At 48.6% G+C, this 18729-nt stretch overlaps 1 protein-coding gene across 10 annotated transcripts in view; it reads left to right on the forward strand.

The window, feature by feature from the left end:
* Nucleotides 1-1269: 1269 nt before the first annotated feature.
* The window catches only part of IQCE (IQ motif containing E), a 56072-nt gene continuing 38612 nt past the window's right edge, over nt 1270-18729 (forward strand). The window contains exons 1-6 of one of the 10 annotated variants that reach the window (XR_008626142.3): nt 1270-1748; nt 9651-9698; nt 11490-11535; nt 14069-14197; nt 14731-14865; nt 15945-16015. Coding sequence is in view for 7 of the 10 variants with exons in the window: in XM_034963539.4 (XP_034819430.2) it covers nt 1713-1748; nt 9651-9698; nt 11490-11535; nt 14069-14197; nt 14731-14865; nt 15945-16015 (465 nt within the window). In the remaining 3 variants the exon portion in view is untranslated. Of the gene's footprint in view, nt 1749-9650; nt 9699-11489; nt 11536-14068; nt 14198-14730; nt 14866-15944; nt 16016-18729 lie in introns of those variants that run through there. The other 9 variants (XM_034963539.4, XM_034963542.4, XM_034963544.4 and 6 more) reach the window with 9 other exon arrangements.

The following is an 18729-nucleotide window of genomic DNA, read 5'->3' on the forward strand; positions in this document are numbered from 1 at the left end:
CAGTCTGGCTCCAGATTTGAATACTGTATTGCACAGGTCCACAATTTTTTTTTTTTTTGAGGTGGAGTCTCGCTCTGATGTCCAGGCTGGAGTGCAGTGGTGTGATCTCAGCTCACTGCAACCTCCACCTCCCAGGTTCAAGCAATTCTCCTGTCTCAGCCTCCTGAGTAGCTGGGACTACAGGCACCCACGACCCCTGGCTAATTTTTATATTTTTAGTAGAGACAGGGTTTCACCATATTGGTCAGGCTGGTCTGAAACTCCTGATCTCAAGTGATCCACCCACCCTAGACTCCCAAAGTGCTGGGATTACAGGCGTGAGCCACCACCGTGCCTGGCCCAGGTCCACAATTTCTTATCTCAAACTTTTGGGGACAAATGTTTTTTCAGAATTCAGAACTGTTCAGATTTTAGAAATGTGACATGGCACATGTACATTAAATATGAGATTACAGCAGAGTGTGACACACACCCCATAATTAAACGTATTAATAGTTATTCAGGGCCGGGTGCAGTGGCTCACGCCTGTAATCCCAGCACTTTGGGAGGTGGAGGCGGGCGGATCACGAGATCAAGAGAGCAAGACCGTCCTTGTCAAGGTGGTGAAACCCCGTCTCTACTAAAAATACAAAAATTAGCTGGGCGTGGTGGCACGCACCTGTAGTCCCAGCTACTCGGGTAGCTGAGGCAGGAGAATCGCTTGAATCCAGGAGGCAAAGGTTGCAGTGAGCGGAGATCGCACCACTGCATTCCAGCCTGGGCCACAGAGCAAGACTCCGTCAAAAAAAAAAAGAAGTTATTCAGTGAAACTCACTCATGTACACCCCGTGGGATAAATAAGCACTATAAATAGCCTCAGCTCAGAGTTTTCCTCCCGGAGAGTTGAGGTTAGGACTGGTCTGGCCTTCAAATGAGTTGTGAAAGGCTTTCGGAAGTTTGTGGAATTCAGAATCACAGATAAAAGGTCGTAGATAGGCGCTGGCTCTATAATTAGGTAAGAGAAGGGCAAAAAGTTTGCGAAGCCCAAGGGTGGGAGAGTGGCAAGAGGTACTGATGCACAGGGAGCATGTAGAGCAAAGTGCCCTGGGTGAGACCCTGAAAGCAAACGAAAGTTTATTATGTGTGTTTGTTTGATTGAGACAGGGTCTTGCTTTGTCGCCCAGGCTGGACTGCAGTGGTGCAATCATAGCTCACTGCAGCCTCGACCTCCTGGGCTCCAAGCGATCCTCCCACCTCAGCCTCCCGAGGAGCTGGGACTATAGACGTGCACCAGCATGCCTGGCTTTTATTTTTATTTTATTTTTCGAGAGACGGGGTCTCGCTACATTGCCCAGGCTGGTATCAAACTCCTGGGCTCAATTGAATCTCCTGCCTTAGGCTCCCATAGTGTTGGGATTACAGACGCGAGCCACTGCGCCGGGCCGGTTTTTTTCCCCCTCTCAGCCCCCGCGCTCCGCCCCGGGAACTCCGGGAGCGCTCCTGGTCGGCCGGCCGGCGCCCGCGGACTCTGCGCACGCGCATGGTCGCCCCAGGGGGAACGCAGGTCGCTTACCCGGCTGGGTAGGTCGGCGGCCTGGTTGCCATGGCAGCGGGGTCGCGGGCCGGCGCCAGGGAAGGCCCCGAGGCTGCGGGCGGCCAGGGCTGCCCGCGGATCCCCAGACCCGGACGCCCGAGCCAGCAACCCTGAGGGGCGGCCGGGCAGCGCCGCCACCATGTTCCTGGGCACCGGGGAGCCGGCCTTGGACACGGTAAGAACGGGCGAGGGGGCGACGCCGGGCGGGCGTCCGCGAGGCCTCGGCTCGTCCCCGTCGCCCGCAGCCTTGGGGCCCCGCGCAGGGGCCGGCCCGGGGCGTGAGGACGGGGCGCACGGCCGGGTGACAGCTGCCATTATTGTTACCGCACAAGAGCGCGCTGCAGGCCCCGCGCCGCCTGCAGCCTCGCCCGCGCCCGCTTTCGCAGAGGCCGCCGCTTCCAGGAAGCTCTCCGGGACGCCGCGCCCTCGCCTCTGGGCGCCTGCGAGTCTGCGGCCCGCAGGTGACGGAGCTCACGGTGTAAGTGCCTCCGGGCACCCCCGATCTAAGGCGGGATCCACGGATCCCGTGTGGCCCCAAGCCTTCGGGGTGGGAGGGAGGCAGCCCCAGGGTCTGGGAACCCAGCTTGGTCAGAGGAGGCTTCCTGGAGGAGGGTGGGGCCCGATGTACTCCCCAGGGCGAGGGTGCATGGGCCTTAGGTTAGTTACTTTGCCCGGTAAATATCTACTGTGTGTTAGAGACACGGGAATAAGCTGCATTCCAGTGGGGGGGGGGGGCGCCGGAGGGACAAGGTAATAAACAGGTAATTAAGATCGTGTCAGAAAGTGAGAAGTGCTGTGCAGAAAATGAAACAGGCCCATATGGCCGGGAGCCGTGGCTCAGGCTGGTAGTCCCCCGGTAGTCCCTGCACTCTGGGAAGCCGAGATGGGAGGATCGCTTGAGGCCAAGAGTTCCAGACCAGCCTGGGCAACATCGCAAGACCCCATCTCTACAAAAAACCATCACATTAGCCGAGCTGTGGTGGTGCCTGCCTGTAGTCCCAACTACTCAGGAGGCTGAGGTGGGAGGATCGCTTGAGCCCAGGAGGTGGAGGCTACAGTGAACTGTGATCACGGCCCTCCAAGGCCTGAGAGACAGAGTGAGGCTGAGGTGGGAGGATCCCTTGAGCCCAGGAGGTGGAGGCTACAGTGAACTGTGATCATATCACGGCCCTCCAGCCTGGGCAACAGAGTGAGGCCCTGTCTCAAAAAAAAAGAAAGCCCGTTGGGATGCGGGCAAGGAGACTGAGCAGAAGATGGGCATGAGCCTGACTATGGGGAGTCCTGCTGGCCATGCAGGGAATTTGGATTTTATTGGAGAAACAGAGGAAGCCTTTGGAAGGTTTCACATCAAGGGAACTGTGCTCACCTTGCTTCCTGCTAAGGAGACCACAGGGTTCAGCACAGCTGCACCCGCAGTAGGGGCTTGGTGCTGCTGACCAACTTGGAGCAGCTGAAGTTGCCTGCTTGTTCCCCAGGGCACCACGTCCTGTCTCATCTGGAGGGCCTGCCTGTCTACACTGGCCTTCAGTTACTGCTTCTTCATCTTTAAGAACAAAACTGCTTGTTGTGATTATAAAAATAATTCGTGTATATTATTTTTTTAAGACGGAGTCTCTTGGCCGGGCACGGCGGCTCATGCCTGTAATCCCAGCACTTTGGGAGGCTGAGGTGGGCGGATCATGAGGTCAGCAGATCGAGACCATGCTGGCTAACACAGTGAAACCCCATCTCTACTAAAAATACAAAAAATTAGCCGGGCGTGGTGGCGGGCGCCTGTAGTCCCAGCTACTTGGGAGGCTAAGGCAGGAGAATGGCGTGAACCCAGGAGGTGGAGCTTGCAGTGAGCCAAGATTGTGCCACTGCACTCCAGCCTGGCAGCAGAGTGAGACTCCGCCTCAAAAAAAAAAAAAAAAAAAAAAAAAAAAGACACAGTCTTGCTTTGCCACTCAGGCTGGAGTGCAATGATGCCATCTCAGATCACTGCAGTCTCCGCCTTCCAGGTTCAAAGGATTCTCATGCCTCAGCCTCCTCAGTAGCTGGGACTACAGGCGCCTGCCACCACACCCAGCTAATTTTTGTATTTTTAGTAGAGATGGGGTTTCACCATGTTGGCCAGGCTGGTCTCTAACTCCTGACCTCAGGTTATCTACCTGCCTCGGCCTCCCAAAGTGCTGGGATTACAGGCGTGAGCCATTGCTCCCAGCCCTATGTAGATCTTTGATTTCTTTCAGCAATGGTTTATATTTTTCAATGTACAAAGCCTATGCTTTTGTTAAATTTATTCCTAAGTATTTTATGCTTTTTGATGTTATTGTATATTGAATTTTGTTAACTTCATTTCAGCTTATTTACTGCTAATATATACAATAGTTTTTTTTTTTTTTTTGAGGCGGAGTCTCGCTCTGTTGCCCAGGCTGGAGTGCAGTGGCGCGATCTCGGCTCACTGCAAGCTCCGCCTCCCGGGTTCATACTATTCTCCTGCCTCAGCCTCCCGAGTAGCTGAGACTACAGGCGCCCGCCACCACGCCCGGCTAATTTTTTTGTATTTTTGGTAGACACGGGGTTTCACCTTGTTAGCCAGGATGGTCTCTGTCTCCTGACCTCGTGATCCGCCCGCCTCGGCCTCCCAAAGTGCTGGGATTACTGGCCTGAGCCACCGCGTCCGGCCTTACAATAATATTTTTATATGAATCTCATATCCTGCAAACTTGCTGAACTCATTTATTATGTTTACTAGTTTTTTCTTAGATTCATTAGGATTTTCTATGTATAAAATCATGTTGTCTGTGAATAGAGATAGTTTTACTTCCTTCTTTTCAATCTGAATGTCTTTTATTTACTTTTCTCACATTAATGTCCTGGCAAGAGACTCAAGTATAATTTGAATTGAAGTGATGAGAAAGGACAGCCTTGTCTTGCTGCTGCTATTAGAAGGGAAACATTCCGTCTTCCTCCGTTAAATATTGTGTTGCACTGGATTTTTGTAGATGTCATTTATTAGGTTGAGGGAATTCTCTTCATAGATTATTGAGTATCTGTATCATGAATGAGTGTTAGATTTTGTCAAACATACCTTCTGTATCTTTTGAGAAAATCATATGTTTCTTTTTCTTCATTTTATTAATATGGAATATTGACTGATTTTTGTATGTTAAACCAATCTTTCATTCTTGGTCTTGGGGGGTGTGTGTGTGTGTGCACATAAATATATACCAGTACCAATTAGGATACATATATATATATATATATATATATATATATATATATATAAAATCCTTTTCATGCCTACTAGCATTTTGTCGAGGATTCTTGCAACTGTATTCATAAAGAATGTTGGTCTGTAGTGTTCTTTTCTTGTGATATTTCTTTGTCTGCTTTTGGTATCAGCGTAATATAGGTCTCATAGAATGAATTGGGAAGTGTTTCCTTCTTTTCTGTTTTTTAGAAGGGTTTGTGAAGCATTGGTATTAATTTCTCTTTAAATGTTTGATAGAATTCACCAGCGAGATGTGGTTCTGGGTGTTTCTTTACTTCTATAAGGTCAGTAGTGAGGCCCTTCTTTTTTTTTTTTTTCCCCTGTATTTTGGTAATTTTGTGTCTCTGGGTTTTTTTTCTTGGCTAAAGGTTTGTCAGTTTTGTTGATCCTTTCAAAGAGCCAACTTTTGGTTTCATTGATTTTTCTATTGTTTTTATTTTCTATTTCATTTATTCACTGTAATTTTTATTCCTTTCTTTTACTTCCTTTGAGTTTAGTTTTCTATCTCCTGGTTCTGAAGGTGGAAGTTTAGATTATTGGATTATTGCCTTGAGATCTTTCTTTTTTTTTTTTTTAAATATAGGCATTTACAGCTACAAATTGCCCTCTAAACATGGCTTTTGTGTTTTTGATGATTTGTTTTTGTTTTTCAGAGACAGAACCTCACTCTGTTGTCCATGCTAGAGAGCAGTGGCACAATCACAGCTCCCTGCAGCCTCATACTCCTGGGCTTGAGTGATCCTCCTGCCTCGGCCTCCCAAGTAGCTGGGACTACAGGCGTGTGCTACCATGCCTGGCGAATTTTTTAATTTTTTGTCAACACTGAGTGTCACTATGTCACCCAGGCTGGTCTCAAACTTCTGGGTTCAAGCAGTCCTCACTCCTTGGCCTCCCAAAGTGTTGGGATTACAGGCATGAGCAGGTGCTCAGCCTGATTTTGTTTCTTTGCGCCTGGAGTGCAGTGGTGCGATCATGGCTCACTGCAGCCTCAACTTCCCAGACCCAGGTGATTCTCCCACCTCAGTCTCCTGTGTAGTTGAGACCACAGACATGTGCCGTGATGCCCAGCTAATTAATTTTTTGTTTGTGCGTGTGTGTGTGTGTGTGTATGTGCGTGTGTACAGGGTTTCTCCATGTTGCCCAGGCTGGTTTTGAACTCCTGGGCTTTGAGTCCCAAAGTGCTGGGATTACAGGTGTGAGCCACCACGCCCGGCCCTGCTTTTGTTTTTTAAGGTGGAAGATTAGGTTATTTATTTGATGTGATCTTTTTAAAATATAGACATTTACAGCTGTATGTTTCTCTTTGAGCCCTGCTTTAGGTACATCCCATAAATTTTGATTTTTAAAATTCACTCACTTTCGGAGGCCAAGGCGGGCGGATCACAAGGTCAGGAGATCGAGACCATCCTGGCTAACATGGTGAAACCCCGTCTCTACTAAAAATACAAAAAATTAGCCAGACGTGGTGGCAGGCGCCTGTAGTCCCAGTTACTTGGGAGGCTGAGGCAGGAGAATGGCGTGAACCCAGGAGGCGGAGCTTGCAGTGAGCCGAGATTGCGCCACTGCACTCCAGCCTGGGTGACAGAGCGAGAGTCCATCTCAAAAAAAAAAAAAAAAAAAATTTCACTCATCAGCCGGGCACAGTGGCTCATGCCTGTAATCCCAGCACTTTGGGAGGCTGAGGTGGGCGGATCATGAGGTCAGGAGTTCAAGACCAGCCTGGCCAACATAGTGAAACCCTGTCTCCACTAAAAATACAAAAATAAAATTAGCCTGACATGGTGGTGCACACCTGTAGTCCCAGCTACTCGGGAGGCTGAGGCAGGAGAATTGCTTTAACCTGGGAGGCGGAGGTTGTGGTGAGCCAAGATCATGCCATTGCACCCCAGCCTGGGCAACAGAGCAAGACTCCACCTCAAAAAAAAAAATTTCATCTAAGATATTTTTAAATTTCCCTTGTGACTTCGTCTTAGACCCATTGATTATTTAGGAATTTGTTGTTTAATATCCAGACCAGGCACAGTGACTCACACCTATAGCCCCAGCACTTTGGGAGGCTGAGGTGGGCGGACACCTGAGGTCAGGAGTTCGAGACCAGCCTGGCCAACATAGTGAATATAACCCCATTTCTACTAAAAATACAACAATTATCCAGGCGTGGTGGCGGCACCTGTAATCCCAGCTACTCAGGAGGCTGAGGCAGGAGAATCGCTTGTACCCGGGAGGTGGAGGTGGCAGTGAGCCGAGATTGTGTCACTGCACTCCAGCCTGGGCGACAAGGTGAGATTCTGTGTCCAAAAAAAAAAAAAAATCTATACATTTGTGAATTCCTTTCTTTTGTTGATTTCTAGTTTTCCTTGTTGTAGAAGAATATACTTCGAATGATTTTCTCTTTTAATTCATTGAGGCTTTTTTGTGGCCTATGGTCTGGTTTATGTTTAATGTACAGTTGAGTAGAATGTGTATTGTGCTGTTGTTGAGTGGGGTGTTCTGTAAATGTCTGTTAGGTTTTTAGTGTCTGCTGATCAAGTTTTTCTAACTCCTCGTTGATCTTCTGCCTCGCTGTCCTGTCTGTTAGGAGCCTGGCCCTGCCAACACCTTGATTCTGGACTTCCAGCCTCCTAAACTGAGACAGTTAATTTCAGTGTGAAGCCACCCCATTTCTTCTGTTACAACCACCCTGACACAGGCTGAATGAGCTTAACCTACTGTGGAAATAAGTGGCAACCTCAGATAGTGCTTGAAGGAGGCGGAACAGATTGGCCATTTTGTGTGAGTGCATGTGTGCGTGTGTGTGTGTGTGTGTGAGTGCATGTGTGCATGTGTGTGCGTGTGTGTGTGTGTGTGTGCTGTGTATGGTTGTATTCTGACTGCAGGCATGGATCCTTGGACTGTTGTGTGATTTCAGGTGCGTGCATGAGTGTGTGTGCGTCCGTGTGTGTGCAAGCTTGTATGTGTGTGTGTGCTGTGTATGGTTGTATTCTGCTGACTGGTGTCATGGATCCTTGGGCTGTTGTGTGATTTCCGGTCCTGACTGCGTTTCACCTCTTCCCTGCACTATGACCGGCAGGCTGGAGGCAGCACGGCTGGAAGGGAGTGGTGGAGAGGGCAGCCGTTGTGGGTGAGATCAATGCATTTTGTTTACTACACATAAAATCTCATTCCTTTGTTGAATTTCACATCATTCAAAAAGTCTTCAAGATTTTATTCACAGCAAGGAATAATGACAGATGTTTACAGAGAAAGTTGCTGCTGCTTTTCTAGACAGTTTTCAGCAGTTTCCCCTCTGTTCTCTGCAGGCACGTCCTTGTGATGCCCAGGGCTGATTTGGCTTTTCTGATCCCCCGCTAACCTGTGTGTCCAGTTCCCGGCCTGCCCTTCCTCAATTTTGTACATAATTTCAATACACTTTGCTAAAAGGAAAACTTCTCTCTATAATTGTCAAATGCTGTTTATGTCTTAAAAGGTCACCTTAAATAGGTGATATAAAAAATGATATAAAAAATTTCAGTCAATGGCTGATTTTTTTAAACGCTCCATTTATTTGGAATGCACCGTCTTTCCTTTGCCCCTCGAAATGCAGTCACACTGCACTTGTGCCCTGGCCTGTCTAGTTGCACCTTATCCATGTTATCATGCAGCCAGGCATTTCTAATACAGTTTCACACTGCTAGCAAAATTGGCACTTCATGTACTATTAACCTTGTAGAAAATATGTTTGCTTTTCAGAACGCAGTAGCATCCCATTATGATACTGCGTGGACTCAGCTATACCAGGGACAGGTAGCACAAATGTCATCACCTCCACCCCAAGCTGTAGCACTATTGGCTCATAATGGGGCATTCAGCTCTAACTTCCAGTGTCCGCATTGGAAAGCACCCATATGATCTTCCGAGGGACTTTAAACATTTTATGCTTCTCTTTTTGGATTTCAATTTGAGTGAATGAGTTAATACAGAAACATTTTTGTCTTCAAAAAGCTTCCTTTTTTTTTTTTTTTTTTTTTTGCCATGCTAGTGCTGACATCAGACAGTACAAGTTTTATTTCATTCCCTGGACCAGGAGAAAGTCACTGGAATAAGAAGGCAAGAACCTTTATAGACCCAAATGCCTTCTCATTGTAATGCATATGTTTTGGTTTTTGTTGGTTTTCGTTTTTTTTTCTTTTCTTTTTTTTTTTTTTAGCTGGGGTCTTGCTCTGTTGCCCAGGCTGGAGTGCAGTGGCATGATTATGACTCACTGCGCCTCGACCTCCTGGGCTCAAGCGATCCTCCCACCTTAGCCTCCCGAGTAGCTGGGACTACAGGTGTGTGCAACCACAGCCTGGCTTATTTTTTAAATTTTTAAGATTTTTTTTTGTAGAGACAGTGTCTCACCATGTTGCCCAGGCCGAGTTTGCTTTTTAAAAGATGACTCTCACCCGTTCTTACCAGGAGACAGTCACAGATTCGTTGTGCTTTGATGTAAAGTTGAATAAGAGTGAGAACATTTATGTAAAAATGAAATGCTTTCAGCAAGAACTGGTTTTGTTTTTCTTTGTCAAGACACAATTCTGTGGGAAATAGTGTTACTAGATTTGCAGACATTTGCACGCCTTCTGGGCGGCGTTTTGTGTTTTGTTCCCCCCACCCACCCATTCCTTCTGATGAGACTGAGGAACTGGCTGCTGCCCAGCTGGAGTGTTCTGAGCGGCCTCAGAGCTGGATTTCTGGAGTTTCTGTTTCAGCAGCTGTGGACGGGCTGTTTTCGCTTTTGTAAACGTGATGGTCGGAAGCCCAGCAGGTGCCGTGGAATTACAGTGTTTGCCTCTCTTCCTCCAGGGAGATGACAGTCTGTCTGCAGTCACCTTTGACTCTGATGTGGAGACGGTGAGTGCCGCTGGGCGTCAGCCGTGCGCCCTAGGGCTGGTTGCGCTGCCCTTGCAGACTGCACTCGGATGCGGAAAATAGGCCGTTCTCCACAATACTGTGTCGAGAGCTGGAATGCATATTCCGAATGTTCCTTGGTGTTTGAAAAGTTTCCAGCCCTTAGTTAGGTTTAAATACCTGTGGTGATAACTTTAAAACTTTTATCTGGACGTGAATCCTGAGCAGGGCTCATGTGAGACAGATTGCTAGTCCCTGGCCTGCAGCTGGTTTTGCCCTGCACCCCACGCCCTCATCCTGACACTTGAGGGGAGGAGGAGAGCCCCTGCTAATGCCGTCGGAAGGACCCGATGGGAGAAAGCAGACCTGGGCAGCCGCCATCCCAAGCTGAACTGCTGCCTGGCCTCCCAGCCCGGAAAGGAGAGGGGCAGGAGTGGCGTCTGATGGCCCATGGCACACTGTGGCCCCGGACTGGGCTTTGGGTTTGTTTGGCAAGCTGTGCTGGGTAGAAAAGGAAGCGTGCCAATTGCTCTTATCGTGTATGAGCAAAAAAAGCTTTTCTTACTGGAGACGCAGATCTAGCAAAACTGCAGCCAGCAGAACGAACCCGGCACCAGCAGATCTTGATTCCACGTTTGCTCTGTGGACTCAAGGGGGAGCCTCAGCTCCACTGTCTCCCTCCAGGGACCTCTGTTCGCAAAGTTAAGGATTTTCCCTCCATGTCACAGAGGGCAGGGGATGCTCCCCTGATGTTCCCCGGAGGAGGAGGGATCCAAACCAAGCCCCAGGGAAAATTCCCCCCGCGCAGAACTTGGGGCTCAATGTTTCTGCTGGAGGGGAAGTGAGGAGACCTGGCCGTGGTACCCTTATCTGCTCGGTCTAGCGCAAGGTGATGAGGAAGTTAAGGTTGGAAGCATGGCAGCATCTTCCCCAGGCCATGGCACGATAGGTTGTGTGTCTCTAATGCAAAATCCAAAATGCTCCAAAAATGGAAACTTTTTGAGCACCCTCATGAGGCCACAAGTGGGAAATTCCACACTTAAGTACTTCACACAAGCTTTGTTTCATGCACAAAGTTATTAAAAACACAATATAAAATTACCTTTGCACTATGGGTATAACGTATATATGAAACATAAATGAATTTTGTGTTTAGACTTGGGTCCCATCCCCAAGATACCTCATTATATGGATGCAAATATTCCCAAATCAACACTCTTGGTCCCAGGCATCTCGGATATGGGACACTCACCCCGTAGTAAGCAGTGGAACCAGAGTCTGGACCCCGTTCTGTGAGATCTGGACCCCATTAGGTGTTTGGCATCGTGGTTGTCACAGGAGACCACCTTCCAGACAGGGTCTCCCTTTGCTGGGCCTTCTTCCTTAGTGGGCTTTGCAGTTGACTTATGTGCAGGGATTCATCTGACCACCTCCACCTGAGTGGACAGAGGTGCGCTGGGCTCCCGAGCTGGCTGTGCGGGCGGTTTGGGTGGGGGCAGATCCGCCATTTGTGTGGGACCCTCAGTCTGAACGTCAGGAGCCCGGGCCCGATGGTTTTCTGTAATTGGAACTTGTGCTCTGAGAGCCCAGCCCTGAGCACTGACGTGAGTGCATTTTTCTGGGGTCTGCGTCGGGCCCTGCGTGTCCTGTTCCTGGACCCTCCTTACATCCCCGTAAGCTCACGTCCTCTTGCTGCTCTTACACGACCCCTGACCCTTTCTGAACATGGTAGGGTCTTGTGATGCACCACTGTGGGAGCTCAGCAAGCCTTATGCCATTTCTTCTTTCTTTCAGAAAGCAAAAAGGAAAGCTTTCCACAAACCTCCACCCACATCGCCAAGTAAGTATGACGAGGCCTGCCTTCCCTCTCATGCCCACGTTCCCTGGTGTCCTGGAGAGAATGAAGGGCATTTGCTCTGTACATTTAGGTAGCTGAGACCTGACGCCTCAGCCAGTTGGCCCCGTTCCCACTGGGGTCTCCCAGTTCGGGCTGGAGTCTCCCCCTTTCATGTTGGGGTTCATGCTGGGGTCTCAGGAGCACGTGGAGTCCCTGCTGGTGCCAGAGTGATGAGCCCTTTCTCAGGGCTGAGGCTGCCACCAACTCCCCAGTCTCCCCCCGACAGTGCCTCTAGGCCTTTTGTTTTCTTTTTCTTGCTTTCTCAAAGGCTTACCTCTTCTGAATGCTGCCAGAGTTAAAGGATTTTTGACCTGGGATTTGTTCCTGAGAGTCGAAGTTACTGAGAAGGTGTAGTTGGTGGGACGGGTGGCAAGTTCACCTTTTTCCCCTTTGGATCGTCCTGGGCTTGTTTTGCTGCCAGGGTTCTATTCTTCCTCACCCTCAGCAGGAGGAGGGCAGCATTTGCCACCCTGCTTGTCCAGGAGGGTGCCCCGGAGGTGGGGTTAGTCCAGGTGGCCCCGAGGCCCCTCTGTCTCTAATGCCGCTCTCGTGTACAGCAGCCCGTGTGCCGACCTTGTGCGTACGAATGTGTTCGTGACACTGTAAATCCTAGGCCAGCGTCCTGTGCTACCCCAAAGCCTGTGGCCTTCCCTGGCTGTGCCATCTGTAGATATGTGTCTATTTTATATACGCGTATCATATATTTCAAAGGTTCAGTCAAGTATATGACGCACTCAGAGAATATAAACAAACTTTGCTACTAGCCCAAGGAAAACATAATTAGAAAGGTAAATCCCTGCACAGAAAAGAATGCATGTTATATGTTACAAATCAATATAAACACTAGAAGGAAATCACCTAGCAATTTGGATTTTTGATGTCCTTTCTCTCCTTCCATGGAGAAAATTGAGAATTGATATAAAGTAAAAGGCCAGGACCGGGGGTGCCTCCTGACTCACACTTGGGACCTGTTTTTCTCCGGGTTTCTGGTTTTGTGAGTGTAGGGACCATGTCTGTCCTATTCACTCAGCAAGTGTTTTTCTTGAAGGCCTGGTCAACCTGCTTGTAGGTTTGCAGCTTCCACCACGTTCCGAGGCTTTTCATCGCCCCGCTCACTCTGCCAGGAGGGCGAGGCAGGCGATGATGTTTTCCTGCTTTCCAAGTTTGTCGTTTTCCGGGCAGTATCAAACGCTGGCATCTCTCCACCACCCTGTCTCCGTCCTCTCTTCTTCCCTCCCCGCTTTTATCCCCGCTTTTATGCTTTCCTGAGGAACCCTTCCTACTCGCCGATAAGCCCACACACTCTTAGGAGGGAAATGTAATGTGTGGGGCTTTTTTCCGCTCACTCATTTACTTGTATAAATGACAACTTAAATCTTAAAGTTTTGGAAGAATTTGAGACTATATCGGAGGCCAGGTTCTGTGGTCCCGGGGTGAGTGAAGATGCAGCAGGATCTCTGCGTCTTTATTCCCTCATTCACAGTTACGGTGGCAAATTTCCCATAAATTGTGAAACCGCGGGAAAAACTTAAACATTTTGAACATATTAGACTTAAATTTTCAGACCCTACTGACATAAATTTTGCAATTTAAGATATATAAGAATGTTTTAAGAGTGCCTTAGTTTTTGCATACGTTTATTATCTTTTTTATACTTAAAGAGGGAAAATCTCAGATAAAGAATTTTAAAACATTTCCCTTACTTTCATACAAAATCAAGAATGCCCTGAAACAGTATGATTTTTCTCATTTATTTTAGATATTTTACATATTAACTTCTAAATATTGCTCTGTCACTATGTAGTGACATTAAAAATGTGACATGTTAAAAAGGGCACAAAATGATGTGTTCACTGTGGCTGTGACTATGTAAGAACATACACATATCTCTAAAAATTGGGGATGAGAAATTAAATACTATAATAAATGTTGGTAGAATTCATATATTTCCCATTATATTGTTCCCATTCTTTTCTTTTCTTTTCTTTTCTTTAAGAAAAGCCTGTTACCCAGGCTGGAATGCAGTGGCATGATCATAGCTCACTGTAGGCTCGACCTCCTGGGCTCAAGAGATCCTCCTGCCTCAGCCCCCTTGAGTAGCTGGGACCACAGGTGTGAGCCACCACACCCAGCTAATTTTTAGATTTTTTATAGAGACAGGGTCTTGTTGTGTTGCCCAGGCTGGTCTTGAATTCCTGGCCTCAAGTGATTCTCCTGCCTTAGCCTCCCAAGGTATTGGTATTACAGGCATGAGCCACCATGCCTGGCCTCATTATGCTATTTCTTTATAATAAAAGTTAAAGGAGAAATGTCAGTATATAGGTAAAGTAACTCTTTTTTCATTTTTGCCAGAATGTTTGACTAGAGTCACCACCCTCGTGGATTTTGTTTTCCTATTTCTGTCTTTCTGAAGTTTATGTGTTGAGCTCATGTGTTGCTGTCCAGCACCTCTGAATCCACGTGTTGGCTTTTCTAGAGTCACCTTATCTCTCTAAGCCGAGAAAAGTGGTCTCCTGGAGGTCCCTCAGGACGGCAGGGAGCATGCCTCTGGGCGGCCGAGCGTCCCTGACCCCGCAGAAGCTGTGGCTGGGAACCGCAAAGCCAGGTATGTGGTTGTCGCACTGCAGACCCTTCCTGCTTGAGAGAAGAGTTCGAGAAATTTCAGGGAGTGGTTTGAGATGGAGTTTTTAATATTCCTTGTTTGAATTACATTGTCTTTAGTTTTCTCGAAGACATCAAATGTACACATCGTAGTTTTATATCATGCATAAATGTGGTTTCGCCAAGTGGCGCTTTAGCCTCCCTTGGTCCCGTGTGGTCTCTGCGTGGGAGTGGTGAGTTGTCTTGCCAGAGCCAACTGTTACAGTCTTAGGAGTTTGGTGGGCTGGTCAGTGTCACGCTGGCAACCTGATATTAGACATGGTAGAAATATGTATACCGTGGAAATAGGCAAACATTGTAATCAGGACTTTATTAATTGATATTTGGGAGCTGGTTAACCATTTAGCAGCACGACACTGACGGCTGGCGTCTATCAGTGATTCAGCTTTCTTCAATCCAGGAAAGTTGATTAGAAACAAAACCTCCCATTGTGTGTGCTTGTATCTGTCATATTAAACCCATGCACATTCAAACCAGGAAGTCTGACCCAGGCCCTGAACTCACCCCTCACCTGGGAGCATGCGTGGACCGGCGTCCCCGGCGGCACTCCCGACTGTCTGACAGACACCTTCAGAGTGAAGAGGCCACATCTCAGGCGCTCTGCCAGCAACGGTGAGCATGCCGATGGTGGCGAGGCTGAGGCCAAGGAAGAGCAGAAAGGAAAGGACAGTCTCTGGGCTGGAGGCGTCCTTCGTCAGAGCAGGATTTCTGGCTTCGTGCATGAGCTCCGTCACTGGGAGGTTTTGGGAGGTCGTGGGAGCAGTGACTCACAAAAACCCGCCTGCCCCAGAAGGTAGCTTTCCTCGTGGGTGCAGGGATATCTCGCCAGGTGTCATTTGTACCTCCCTCCCTAAACATAGAGGCTTACTTAAATTTATTCATTGAGTAAATGATATTAGGAACAAATACTAATAAATAAATAATGATAAAAAGTCCAAGTCGCACCAAAGAGAATCAGCTTGTTTCTGTGTTTATGTTCCTGCCTAGTCTCTTTTTTTTTAGAGACAGGATCTCGCTGTGTTGCCCAGGCTGGTCTCAAATTCCTGGACTCAAGTGATCCTCCCACCTTGGCCTCCCAAAGTCCTGGGATTACAGGCATGAGCCACCGTGCCCGGCCTCTCTCTTTATCCACGTGTTTCCCACCTATCCTCCTTAAGGAAGAACAGCCTCCAGGGTGTATTGAAAACCTCCTCACTGTACTCCAGGAATTGATTACCTTCCTGCTTTTACTGGTTAGGAGTTATCTTTTAGGCTGAAATTTAGATGTTTAATATACTAGGTATCATTAAAACCAAAGTAAGCCTGACTGTTTTTACATTGGAATGAGTGTTGAGATGCTCTGTGCATTTTTTGTGTTTGGTATTTGTTTGTTTTGCTATTTAAATCTGAACATGTCCCTCCTCCTTCCGTGAGTCCCTTCTTTCATCCTTTTACTGTCATGAAACTCGGTCTTCACATCTTTATTTATTTACTTTTTGCTTCATCTCTCTCTATCTACCATTTTTGGTTTTCTTGCTACTTGGTGTGAAGTATCATGATCAGGCTGGAAAACATGGAATTATTTTTGCTTTTTTATTTTCTTCTTTTTTAAAAGGAAATGTTACTAACTTCCAGGTTTTCCTTAAAGTATAGCCAAGAATTCTTTCTACTTTGTAGGTAGTCTTTGAAACGATTTGTTTATCTTTCTCTAGGTCATGTCCCTGGGACTCCTGTCTACAGAGAAAAAGAAGATATGTATGACGAGATTATTGAGTTAAAGAAGGTAGTATTTTGGTTTGTTCTCTATTGATTTGAAACGGTGAAAGCTTCCTATAACAATGTATTAGAACATCAGTGCCTGTGCTGGGAGGTGCCCAGATGGGAAGAGCGGGAGCGTTAGGGTCGAACCTGAGTTTGAGCCGTGGCGTAGTGCCCTAGGAGCTGGTGTCCCTGGTTAAAGGCCGTAGCACCAGCACATAAAAGGCAGCAGAGCTCATGTTCCATCCGTGCTCTGCTTCTCCAGCACGATGGGGAAGACTGGATGAGGACTAGATTAGCTTCAGAGTCGCCTTGCGTCCTGAGATTGGGTACTGTGATAAGGTCACTGGTAGAGTCATCAGTAACCTTCTATGCATGCCACGCTTTATGTCATCAAGACATCTCACATGCCCTGTCTCAGGCCTTCTACAGAAGCTCTGTGGGACAGGCAGAACCACTTGTTACAACCGCCGTCTGCTGATGAACTTGAGACTCAGCGATGTTAGTGGTCTGTCCAAGGTTAACCAGTAGCAGAACCAAGATTCAAGGTCACCTGCCTCCCAAGGCCAAGACTCTGTACTTCCCCATGGCCCCTCCCATTTATGAAAGCATGAACTGCATTGAGCTGTATCGTCATTGTCACTGCCACCAGCACCGTGACCATCACACTGGCTTTCAGTATCCGTAAATGTTTGCCCCTGGAGAAATCATCTGCGTTCATTTCCTTCCATAATTTTAGTCTGTTTATAGAGCTACTGTCTCCACCAGTTGATGTGTGTCTGAGACACTGCGTTCAGTTGGGGCACCAGAGGGCAATAGGGCATTGGCAGCCTCATCCCCAGAGCACGGAAGAGGATCTGGAAGCCGTTTCCATTGGGGAGCTGGGAAGAAACTGGGGAACCTGGTGTAGACCATTATACAAAAGACAGCGCCTTCTCTGTTGGCCAGAGAGAACAGTCAGACTTGAGGCTGTGTGAGAAGAACCCTCTAACCACGAGAGCTGTCTGACAGTGGCGGCGCTGCTGAGGAGCAAGTGCGCGCCCTGGCCATGGAGATTTTGAGCACAGGTGGCAGCTGTGTGTCGGGGATGTTACAGAGGGGATCCTCCTTCCGGTTGGAAGACTGCGCTGAATGAACTCGGTGTGGATTGGGGGGATTATCTCGTTCGGGATTTTCTCAGTCTCTTCAATCTATAGGTTTGTCTTTTGTTAAATCTGGGACATTTTCAGTCATCAAGTCTTGAGTTGTTTTTTCAGCCTTGCCCTCTTTGGTTACGGGTGCTCAGGTCCCTTTTCTCTGTTCAGTGTTTTCCCCTCCGTCTTCCCTCGTGAAGATCGGGTAGCTTCACTATTCTGTCCTCGAGCTCACGGATGCTTTCTGCTGGCCTCTGCATCCTGCAGTTGAGCCCGTTGTTTGTTGGGTGTAACCTTACTGTCTCGGTTCAGTTCTGAAATCTCTGTGCGGCTCCTTCTGTCTTGGTCTTCGCTGAGACACCCACCCTGTGCCTCTTCACTTGTTTCAAGCGTGCCTGTCATTGGTCACTGGCGCATCTTTGTGGCGGCTGCCCTAAGTCTGCGGCGGGATTCCAATGTCCAGGCCATCTCAGTGTTGACATTATGGCTTGTTTTTCTTCATTCAGGTTGAGCTATTCTTGGTTCTTAGTATAAAAAGTGATTTCCTTGAAACCAGGACGCTCTGAGTGTTTCATCGCGAGACTCCGACTCTTGCTCAATCCTGTGCTGTGGCAGGCCTTCTTTCACGCTGCCCTGTGGGTCAAGGGGGTACCGCCTCGTTATCACCCGTGAGGGTGGAGGTCCAGTTCCCACTCAGCCATCATCGACACCTGCACCGGGAGGGGCTCCTCATTCCCACTGGGCAGGGCGGGAGTTCAGGCCCCTCACTCAGCCTCTGCTGATGCCGCACTAGCTAGGAGGGAAGGTGCTGACACCGCCCTAGCTGGGAGGGAAGGGCCACCTGTACTGCTCCTGCTCAGCCTTTGCTGATGCAGGGATGGCCTTGTTGCCGCCAGGTAATGATGGTCCCGACTCTGCCCGACCTCCTCTGGAGCCCCACCAGTGCGGGAGGGGAGGGGACTGGGTGCAGCCGGGCAAGGGTGAGTGTCTGGGCTCCCCACACAGCCTGTGCTGTGGGGAGGACTGTGGTGTTTTCCGTGGTCTGCCTGGGGTAGAGCGGTTCCTGCCTGTCAGTTTCTGCCTTGTCGGTCTGCTCCTCTCCCTGACCTCTGGCTGGAGAGAAGAGGCTTTGCGTGGGCTTTTATTGTCTGCACCCATTGGCTTTTTTAGGCTGTTGGTTTCTCCAGCATCCAGCTCAGATGAGGCAGAAAGAAAACTGAAGGAGCTCCCTGCCGTGTCGATCGCTGGCCCCCCGGCTCCCGGCCCATCCGCCTCCTTCTCCACCTTTCCAGTCTTGGGTTGCATTACACGTGGAGCGCAGGTGTTGAGTGGTACTGACAGGAGGAATTGGGAGGAATGAATCTGCTTCACGCTCTTGGAAGCGGCAGTCCCGTTACTAGAGCTCCCATCTTCCTTGACTGCTGGGCCTTCGCTAATTTACTTCACAAGCTGAGTACCGGCTTGTGGTACTGAATCTGTGGGTTTGTCTGCAACGATCTTGCCAGCTGTGGATGTGGCTGAAGTGCCGAGCCGCCCCCGCGGGGTGTGCATTCCAGATTGTCTTTTGCTCAGAGGTCCAGTCTCTGGAATACCACAGTCTTTTGCA

The sequence above is a fragment of the Pan paniscus genome, chromosome 6, assembly GCF_029289425.2.
Source record: "Pan paniscus chromosome 6, NHGRI_mPanPan1-v2.0_pri, whole genome shotgun sequence".
Taxonomy (NCBI): domain Eukaryota; kingdom Metazoa; phylum Chordata; class Mammalia; order Primates; family Hominidae; genus Pan; species Pan paniscus.